This window comes from Cheilinus undulatus, linkage group 12 (assembly GCF_018320785.1).
Source record: "Cheilinus undulatus linkage group 12, ASM1832078v1, whole genome shotgun sequence".
NCBI lineage: Eukaryota > Metazoa > Chordata > Actinopteri > Labriformes > Labridae > Cheilinus > Cheilinus undulatus.
The window spans coordinates 37,681,944-37,693,039 of NC_054876.1; the positions used below are offsets into that span (position 1 = coordinate 37,681,944).

The 11,096-nt window shown below is 40.4% G+C and overlaps 1 protein-coding gene across 1 annotated transcript; it reads right to left on the reverse strand.

Annotated features, from left to right (window-relative positions):
• Nucleotides 1–759: 759 nt before the first annotated feature.
• LOC121519046 (zinc-binding protein A33-like) lies at nucleotides 760–2,500 on the reverse strand. Its single transcript, XM_041801823.1, has one exon. The coding sequence runs from the start codon at nucleotides 2,261–2,263 to the stop codon at nucleotides 872–874; it is 1,392 nt and encodes a 463-aa protein (XP_041657757.1). The 5' UTR covers nucleotides 2,264–2,500; the 3' UTR covers nucleotides 760–871.
• Nucleotides 2,501–11,096: the final 8,596 nt, after the last annotated feature.

Below are 11,096 nucleotides of genomic sequence, written 5' to 3' on the forward strand. Positions count from 1 at the left end.
TGATTACAAATTTGATTTCATATTGTGACCTTTTAAACTCATGATTTTGACTTTCTTTCTAATATGTGCCTTTAAAAAAGCATTATTTTTCTATTTCAATTTAATGTTTTGATCTTTTTGAACTAATAAATGTACTTTTCTCAGATTGTGAGCCTTTAAACTTATCTTTTTAACTTTTCAAATATCAAAATCGTTTATCATCAGTGCTAAGTTTTTTCTTTCTTTTTTTTTTTTTTTTACCGGTGAAATAAGGTTGACAGTTTATGGTTAAAAAGTTGACCCTGTTAGGCCCTCAGGTTAGTCCTGAATCCAGAATCCGGCCCCTGCTGGGACTGAGTTTGACACCCCTGCCTTAGATGAACAGTCTGTGAGAGTTCCAGTCAGAGATGTACGGTCTGCAGCCAGACTGTCTTGGGGACAGTTGATCTTATGCAGGATCAAAATATGTTAATGTCCATGCAAAAAAAAAAAAAAAAAACTGTTTTTTGGTGTTTATTCACAAAATTTTCTTACAAATAATTGGCGTTCTCCTGTCTCCTGACTCATGTCTCCCTGGTAAAAAGAAAAAAAGGAATACATTCACCCTCCTTCCACCCACCCAACCTATTCAACCTGCCTATAATATATACATCACCTGGTGCCAAAACTACCTAATCTATCGAAATAAAAGCATAAATCAATGCTAAAATACTATAAATGATAACATTAGAAACACTAGAAAAATCAAATCATCCTCAAACATTGAGGATCACCCTCAAACAAAAATAAAAAATGTTATGCATAAATAATTGTGAAATAATCACAATTAGCGTCTCAGAAAGGCTGGGTTAAACAGGGTCAAATCATCATCAGTCATTATCACCGTCTGTCTTTAGAGATCCACTGTTACAGACACCTTTGCTGGTGATATCTTCAGAGGATGTAAATCTCCAGTATAAATGTATGGAAAGAGCTTTTCAGTGAACGTGTGCATAATGGTGTGTATGTGCGTGTTAGTGTCAGGATCAGAGAATGACAGCTTCCCTCTGTCCCAGTCCAGACTCACTCTGATCATCTGAGGCCATCCTTCCACTAAAAGATCAGTGTGCTCTCCTGATGCCCTGTATGCTTTATATTTGTTTTTGTAAAACTCTATTCTCCATAATCCTGACTCTACGTCTCTCTTCCTGACTGCAGACTCCTCACACACTGCCACCTCCCACCAAGAGTTCTTTCCAACCTCAACGTCCCAGCTGTGAGTCCCTGAGTTAAAACCCTCAGAGCCCAGGATGGACCAGAGATTATTAACCCTCTCTGGATTATCAAGAAGCTGCTGTCTCTCTCCTCGTCTCATGCAGGTCAGATCATCAGATAAGACAAGGTATGATCCAGTAGTGTTTGGGTCCAGAATGACAGGGCTGTAGGAGACCATGTCCTTCATCTTGTCCCAGATGTTGAAGCTCAGGTTGCCAAGATGTTTGGCCACATTGATCAGAGCTCCAGATGGCAGCTGTGGGCCCTCCAGCAGGGGGAGCTGTTGGACTCTTTCCACTGCAGTCTTGTAGTTTGTCAGAAATGAGACGTCTGCAGCTCTCAGGTCATCCTCTGTGGCTTTGACTGTGTCTGAAAGAGCTGCTATCTCTCTACTTAGAACCTCCATCTCCTCCTTCATCCTTTGGATCTTCTGCTCCTTTTCCTCCCTCAGAGCAGAGATTCTGGCCTCCTCTTCCTCTTCTAGAAACTGGTGAAGCTTCTTAAACTGCTCCTTTATCTGCCTCTCTGTGTTTGCAGCCTGGGACTGGGTGTGTAGTCCTGCTTGGTTCCACTTTTCTTTGACTTTTTTAATCTGCTGCAGTTTTTGCTTTAATGGCTTCAGTGACTTTTGGAGCTCTTCCCTGAGACCTTGTGCAGCTTCATCCACAGGTCTGAATTTGTGGTTGGTGTGTTTTTTAGAGTCCCGGCAGACAAGACACGCTGGCTGCTGATGATCCAGACAGAACAGTCTGAGTTTTTCTGAATGCAGGCTGCAAAGAGGCTCAGAGTCTGATGAAGGTTTCTGCAGTAAGAAGGCCTCGCACAGGTTCTTTAAAACCAAGTTGCATGGCGGTTCATGCTTTGAAGATCTTCTCTTACAGATTGGACACTCCTGGGTCTGTTTCTCCTTCCACCAGCTCTGCAGACAGGTTTTACAGAAGCTGTGGCTGCATGACAGAACCACAGGATTTTTGTAGATGTCATGGCAGACAGAACAGCACAGATCCTCCTCTGGACAAGAAGCCATCATCCTCTGAATGAAACTAAACTCATGAAAAACTGACAGCTAATGTTCCACTCCCTCCTCAACGGCTTTTCGACTTACTTTCACTTTGACTTGTGTGTTATCTAAAGCTCCGTACAGCATGAAGTCAGCAACTCATTGAAGTAATAGTATTCCAGTATTCCCAATAATTCCTCTCAAAGGTGTCATCTCTGTGGAAACTGTATCTTCTATTTCTCATCATGAAGGTTATCTTCTGTCTGCATGTTCCAGTGTTTGTATTCACACAGAGAAAGGTTGTTTGTTTCCTGGTTCGTCAGCGTCTAGTCATGTAAAGGTGGAGTTTTACTAGTCTGTTCCTGTTCTTTAAAGTTTGACAGAAGTAGAGATAACAAAGCTGGAGCCTTAAAGACAGAGTACACTCATTCCAAACATTACAGTCTACACATTTCATAAATAAAACAGAAGAAGAGATTGCAGGTCTAATCCAGGATTAAATTATGTTTAGACCCATTTTAGAAGTAGTGACATGAACAGTGGTTCACTTTAGCTTCTTTAGCTTTAGCTCAACTTAACATATGTACACTAGCTATGTAAGTAACCTTACTACATATGTAGATAAGTTGGCTTCAGCAAAGTGAGCTTTAGCGAATGTAGTTAAAGCTGCATAGCTACGTAGATATGGTAGCGGCTTTGTGACGTTAGATTTAGCTATGTAGCTACTTAGCTACGTTAGCTATATAGCTTACACAGCTAACGGTGATACTTAAGCTACACGTGCAGCCTTGGAATGTTTTCATGGAGGATGAGCCTTTCCCTGTAAGCTGACTGTTTACTCGGCTCTATTAAATGTTTTGTAGGTCAGGTTTTTGACCTTTAGCTTTTGGTTACCACAGCCCTAAATGGAAGTTTAATCTGTTTTTATTCCTAAAGTTTCCGAAAGAGATGCAAATGTCCATGCATCATATACATAAACCCCCCTTTTGCGGGGGTCCCATGCGGCGAATTTTCTTCTAGCTGGCATATCTCTGAAATTTTTACAGACCTGCACACTCCAGACATTAAAGTATGCTATGCCAGCGCTAGGTATAAAAACAGCAGACGTCTCCACGTCACCATTCAGCATCAGGTTGAGTCCATGTGGTCGTCCACGCAGAGAGCATAACCAAGCCTTAAGATGAACCGGCTGTGAGAGTGGCTGGCAGAGATGTATGGCCTGCAGCAAGACCCCTCTCACTGTTTTCACTTACCACCCAACTAGGAGAATATCTCCTGATGACTTGTTGGTTATGAAACTGCCATGCACATAATTCATCTCTTTTTCACTCAACTACCTTGAGGATGACTTCGCTCTGAATGAATCAGTTTTCAACCTCCAGTGTGACCTGACACACCAGATACACTCTTAGAAATAAGGGTTCCAAAAGGGTTCTTCTTGAAGGGCAGAAGTTCTACCCAGGACCATTTGTGTCTGAAAAACCATTTTTTTTAAAAAAAGGGTTCTTCAAGGGTTCTTTGTAAGACTAAGGGTTCCTGTAAGAACCGTTTCAATACAGAGAACCCTTTTTGGAAGAAGGAGTTCTTCGAGGGCTGTTGAAAACATGGGTATTAGGAGATCCTCACCCTCAAATATTCAAATGTTTAGCCATGTTTCAAATAGTTTAATGCAGATGTATCTGTAATACCCTTATCAATTCATTGTACTTGTTGTGCCACAGTCTTAAATGTCTTTTCCATCATTTCATGCCATACAATCCCAGCCAGCATGTCCATGTGGGCATCCATATGGGCTCCATGTGGGTTTGTCCATGGGTTCCATGTTGGCCCCCGGGCTTCCCCATGTTTACTACTAGTACACTGTAAAATCCAATTAGTTAACCTCACTTAAAAAAATCATGCAAACTGATTGCCTTGAAAAACCAAGTAACTTTAACTTTATGACCCTAGTAGAGTAAAATAGAGATTTTTACGTTGTACTTAAAAAGGCTTTTTAAGTAAAGAACAATTGCACTTCAGTTCAAATAACTAAAATTCCTTTGTGTAGAGTACTTAGGTAAGGAAGTTATTAGTGCTCAAGGTTTAGTACAGACTACACTGTAAACCCGGATTTTGTTTCTACTTAAACTTTTTAGCAATCATTACTTATTCTTTTATGTTTTGTCAAAAAACGTTGACATTACTAAATCAAATTAGTTGTTTGTACTATTCAGCTGAAAGATGCAATGCAATGATCATGTTAAGCTGAGGTAACTTAGTATGTTTAGTTCTTTAAGGGGAGGGGCTATTTCAGAATTTTCAAGAAACCATGGGTGAGACTGTCAGCGTATCTGTTGGCACCAGCAGACAATGCTTCCATCATGCTTTCCTCATGTGGCAAAGTCAGTACTTTGCCTCACCGTGTCTCCACCCCACCAGGGAGGGAGAAATCAGCTGATCCAGATCACTGTCTGGATCCAGTAATGTTTTTAAAGGATTCTTCTCTACTGGGAGATAGGGCCAGTGGTGGAAGTTTGCATTCTCTGGGTGCTTTTCTAGTTTCATATTGTGGTGAGCAGTGATGAGGAATGGCTCCCAGACAACTTGAATGACTTTGACAAACTCTCACATCAGGCATGAGCCACTACTGTTTATTCTGAACTGCAGATACTGTCAGATACAAACAGGGTGGTCTGCAACATTGACCCCCTCACTCATGGTGTCACACACTTCTCACTAAAAACATCAACTAATAGACTAAACATGCATCATTTTTATAATGTTCATGTTCATTGCAAAGTTGTTATTATGCATGTTTAGTCTATTAGTTGATGTTTTTGCCTGATCTGTAGAATACAATGTGGTTCTTCATATAACTATTAGAAGACAAGAGGGTTATTGGTGAATCCTTTATAAAGTGGTCCCTGTGTGGGTTCTAGATGAAACCCTCAGTAAGGGTTATCAGTGAAACCACTACAGCCTTGCAGGGTTCTTTGTAGAACCTCTCATAGAGGGTTCTGGGTGAAACCTTTCACAGATGGTTCCAGGTATAACTGTCTGGAAGGGTTCCCAGGTGGAACATTTGTAAAGGGTTCTAACAGGCACCAAAACGGGTTCTCCTATGTGGACGGGCTGAAGAACCTTTTTTGGTTCTATTCAGCACCTTTACTTCTAAGAGTGTAGACTGTTTCACGAATCCATTGCATGGGATATATCTCACATCTGTGTGGGCGACCGAGCATAGTCTGAGTTTGAGAAGGGCTGAACCTTTGAAAAAAGATCTCAGAAAGTGATTGAATAAATGTTCTGTCTGTCTTGTTTGTTGTGGGCCATTCAGAGTGATGAAACATATGACACAGTGGGCACAGGCAGCTCCAGAGAGTGAACTTGACAACTGCCTTTATCGTTGTTCACTATCAGAGGAGCCAACTGGTGACTTATGTCAAAGCCAGACAGGAGAAAAGCAAAAACACTTACCAAGAAAAGCTTCAGTGCAGTTCTTTGGTTTTTTGTATTCAAGAAATGTGGTCCAGTTTTGATCAAAACTGTCGCTGATGCTGCATCCAAGCTAATTGTTCCACTGGTCAGTATAACTAGACCACGCCACTAGTCGCTTTCCAGGGAGAGCCAGGTTGCTTGCCTTTTCCTCTCTCTCCTCTCATTTTCTCCCTCGCTCATCAACAAAAAGTTGGGATGTATGATATTATTGAATGAATGTCTTCCAGGATTTTCCTATATTTTGCTGCAATATTATTCAGTCTGCAAATGAATTACAGCTTGGGAGAGGATGTATTTTCCAGCAAAACAATGAATTGAATCATACAGCTAAAGCTACACAGAAATGGTTTAAAGACAAGGTGAATGTTCTTGAGCGGCCAAGTTAAAGCCCAGACCTCAATCCAACAGAGCATTTGAGGCTGGACTTTAAAAGGGCTGACAGAGCTTAAGCAGTTTTGCAAAAAAAATTAGTAAAATTGCGATTGAGACCGATCCAAACAGACTCCCTGCTGTTATTGCAGCCAGGGGTGCATCTACTAAAAACTGACTTGAGGGGGATCAATATTTATTAAGTCACTTATTTTACCTATATATATATTTTTTTTTTTAAGGGGACATATTTTACCCTTTTAAGACAAGTCTATTTTGGTCTCATAGGTCCCCAAAACATGTCCGTGAAGTTTGTTGCTGAAAAAACACTCTAGTAATGGATTTTTGCACGTCTGAAAACCCCTCTGATTCAGCACTGCTCAGAACGAGCTGCTGTGTCTTTAAATCTTAACGAGCTGTCTGACTCCGCCCCTGATCACACCCCTTCAGGAAATGGATGCTGCACTCCTGATGTTACAGACACTTTTATCCAAAGTTAAGGACCCGACTGAGATTCAAACCATCAATCTCGTAGACCAAAATCAGCACTGTTACCCACTGAGCCATCCAGCATCTCAGCTGGCAGCTGAGAGGAGGATCAGGAGAGGAGGGGGGAATTTTCTTCCAAGCAGGGAGGGCCAACCGAACCTGGGGGCGGTGCTAACTCCCCACATTAGGTCACGAGGGGAAAATCTGAGAGCGGCTTGTTTCTGCACACATATTCTGTAAGGTGGAAAAAGAGACGGGGGTGGGAATGGATTTTTCTGGTACTTGGGGGGACTGTGGACAGGCCAGGGGCACATATCTTTGTTAGAAAAGCCTGAAAAAGTGATTTTTGCATAATATGTCCCCTTTCATTGACATTACTGTGTATAAATCTCTTTTTACTTTGACATTAAAGAGGTTGTTTTTGGTCAAAAAGCCAAATCACATCAGCCATGATTGATCTATAAAATCAATAAAAGCGTAAAACATCCATCACTTCCATAGGTACCTACTGTTTCGAGATCCAGGATAAAATACTGAGTATTAAAAAGTTACAAAGACTGTTTTAATCCTGTCTGACTTCAATCTGTAGCCCTTTACTCACTCATGTCTGCTGTATATCTGCTCTTGTGTGGTCGGAAGAAAAACCCTCCTGTGATGAATTTTACATCCACAATAATTCCACAAAAAAACATAAAAATTTAAATCCTCAAAAGTGTGTAAAGTTAATCCAGACATTTTGTTGACAAAATCCAACTGAGAACTAAAATTGGGGTTTATGAGCAATGAAATAAAACATTTGTCTTGTTAAACCCGACTTTGGTTAAATATTCCAAAGTTTAAAAATTCAACTGATAATTAAACTGGGATTTAGACTAATTGTTTTTTCAATCTGAATAATTTAATAACACTAGAAAGTTGATTCTCTCACCGCTACCTACCTATCTATCTATGTGGTCTCTACAGGCTCTACTTTTTACATTTTCAAATGTATGTTAGTGTTTCCCCATAACTGCAGTTCTGTAGTCATGTCCTTCTTCATAATCCAGGTTGATACAGTGCTGCCCTCTCCTGGACATTTACAGCACCATACAACAATAGATGGACATGTTTCATGGGTGACCATATGTAATCATATCTTATGTCACCATTTTTAAAGTAGCTGTGTTCATGGGAGGTGGAGCTGATCCCAGCTTGGGCGAGAGGCAGGGAACACCCAGTAAGAGGACTGACATACAAAGACAATTCAGGCACACTCACACCTACAGACAATTTAGAGTCATCAATCAACCCAACATGTGTTTGGACTTACTGCAATGTAAAACCACTGCATCAGTATGCAGCTCATAATACAAATACAATGTGAAAGCATGCCAGAGTTCATGCATAAAGGTATTTAATGAAATATTTGGTTCCACTTCATTAGCATTGTTCTTCTTCAGTGCCATGATTGGTTTATTGTCATTATACAGCACATAGTTACAGCAGTGCTCTCAGTGCAATTAAATGATTGTGCTTTGGCTACACACCACCTACTCAACTATATACATGAGTAAAAATCCTTTACATTATTACCAGAGAAATCAGTGCATCATTTAAAGCATATTCTGTAAATCTATAAACAGAAACAACAATTTAAACCTACAGAGTCAAACTGTGTTTTTTTTTTTTTATAACAAGCCTCAACTGAACATGGACCGTGTATCTCAGGCACAAGTGAAAGGCAAAATAAAGACTTTTGGTTTCATTAGTTACAATATTTGAGGGACTTTATACACTGTCTCCTCACAATAGAGTAAAATAGAGTACAGACTTTATTGCTCATGCATACATTATTCAGAACCTGTTTCAAAGTTTTTCTCTCTCTGCCTTATGTTAAGAAGAATCTGTGCCAGGACTATCTCTGATACCCTTCCAGCTCTTATCGACAGGTACAACACAATCTTCCTCTAGCGGAGCTGTGAGACACAAGGTCTCCTCTATCTGCCCTCCTCATTTGGCAGCCAAGAAGAGACACAAGGGACACATTTCAGTCCGGCGAAATAGATTGCCTTCTTTAAAGAGTGATGAAAGTCAGCATTAATGTCGCTCTGCGGCGGATGACTTTACATCACTTTTGAGAAGGGACATTTGGCCAGATTGTTCAGCAAACGCACTTTTTATCCCTCTATAAAATCTCTTTCATTTGATACCCTCATTTATATTTCTTCTTTTACATCTTTTTGTGATTAAGACTGGAGGTTAAAGCTCAATATCATAATTACAATCACAAGAATACTGAGTCTTAGTATTGAATAAAACAGAACAGATGTTTAGTCTTCTGCTTGTTACTCATGACAGTGCAGACCCTCTGAGTCCACACTCCTCCACTGCTTGGTTGTCATTTTGAACAGAAAACAGTAAACCGCCATTTTTGTTTCATGGATGAATTTCACATTATGAGGGAGAAAAGCTGTTAAAAGTGGCCTTTCTGGTGAGCTATTCTCAAAGTATTCTGGGAAAGCTTGCAGCGTGAAGCCATAAGGCATCACCACTTTTAACAAAACAGCATTTTAGTACATACACATACTGAAAAGAGTCGTCAATTCATAATAACAAGTAAGTAACAGAGGTCAGTTTAGCGCAGCGGTCCGTCACTGCAGCCTTGACACTTTCAGCAGGGCTACACCGTCACTCTGTTAGGCACGTCTGCTAGAAACCAACATGGATCCAACAGGCTTCTACTGTACAATCAAACAGCTGTTTATATGTGAGAGTATTGCAGAGTATAAAGTGTATGCATAAGTACATGTGCTTAGTATTGAGTGCAGACATACGCAGAGTAAGCAGGCCTGGGACACACCAGATATCAATTCTACACTGCAAAGACCCAAACCTTAGTGTATTTGTCAATAATATCTCATTGCATTTAATAAAAGCCACATTCACCCTACAACAGGGTTCCCATGAATCCTGGAAAACCTGGGAAGACAGGTGACTGATTTCCCAGCCATAGAAAACACATGGAAAAAAGACAAAATGTCCTGTACTAGAAAATTATGCAACTCAGGAACTTTCTACAGGGTAACATACCCTGAAAATGTCCTGACCTCTTGTTCACACTTGTTCATCACAGAAGGAAGTTTTCATTCAGTTTGCCTGTTGAGGATTATTTAGCTCTACATCTGAAACACATACAAATACAGATGAGCCTCTCTGCATTTATTATATCTGTTTTTCATCTGTTTTCCCAAAGCTTACGAATGTGGGTCAAACGTAGCAATGCCACTGCCAATCATGGGGGCAGTGTTGAGCAATGCAGCCAAAAGTTTGACCCAGTGTAGCAAAACACAACGAAAAAGAATCTTTTGAAGAAGGCGAGACTTAATTGATTTTCCCTAGGAAATAAGAATATAGAGTGAGATGTTAGAAAATGCAAACATATCAATAGCTGAGTTTCCATTACAGTTTTTCGCACAATCAAAGCGATGTTTTTTAAATTTCGATTAAGTATAATTGCGCTTTGAATGCGTTTCCATTGAAGGGATTTTTGGGCATAGGCCTTGCAATTTTCGTAAAAATCTCATCTCACGTGAATCGCTGCAGGGAAGCTTGACGCTCAAAACCTGTTGTGTGTTGGTATGGTTTTGGTTTCATCTATGGCGGTTGCCTCGATAATTTTGGATGAAAGTTCAGAGGTAAAGTCCGTATGTATGGCAAAAACCACGTACAAGTGTGTAAGTATGATGTTAAGAAAAGCCTCGTCTCTTCTTCTGCCCACACGTACCACGCCATGTTGTCTCGGAGTGACAGGTCATGTGACACCATGTGTCATGTCCCGTGACTTGCAAATGTGGAAAAAGTGTTTCCATTACACTTTTGCAATATATTTCTATATCGAAACGCCTGAAAAGCCTCCTCATGAAAGTGTAAAATATTTTTGCGATATTTTAGGGTTTTTTCGAAATGTAGGTGTTTCCATTACATTCCATTTCCATTTCCATTTAGAGTTTGCGCATTTCCGAGTGTAATGGAAACCCAGTTAATGATGTTAGCTCACCTGGGCACAAAGATAGACAACTACAAGAGCGCAGCTGAGTAGAGGATGGACCATTCTTTCTTCAGTCTATGGGACAAATAGAGCAACATCAAAGTTGCTCAGTGAGAGACAGCGACCCCTAGTGGATTAAATTTTAGATGTTCACTCCAACATAACAGATGCACAGAAGCATAAGGGCAACGACAGTTGCAACATTTCAGATGCAAAGATCTATTGTTGTATGTGTGTAGAGTATAATCGAGCCTTTAATCAGTGGAGGAGAAAAACAGAAGAAGAAACTTAGAAGTAGAAACAATGGCCTACTCTTGGACAAAACAGTTCTTACTGAAGCACAGGTATTTAACCTCATACGGGTGGCTCAGTTGTGGTGGTAAATCAAATCCTCATGCCGAGTCAAACCAAGTAGAGCCAAGCTGTTCAATGTAATAGAAAAGCCCGGATAGGTCCCAAAGATAGTCCAACTAGAGAGGGAACTTTGTGATAATTACATTA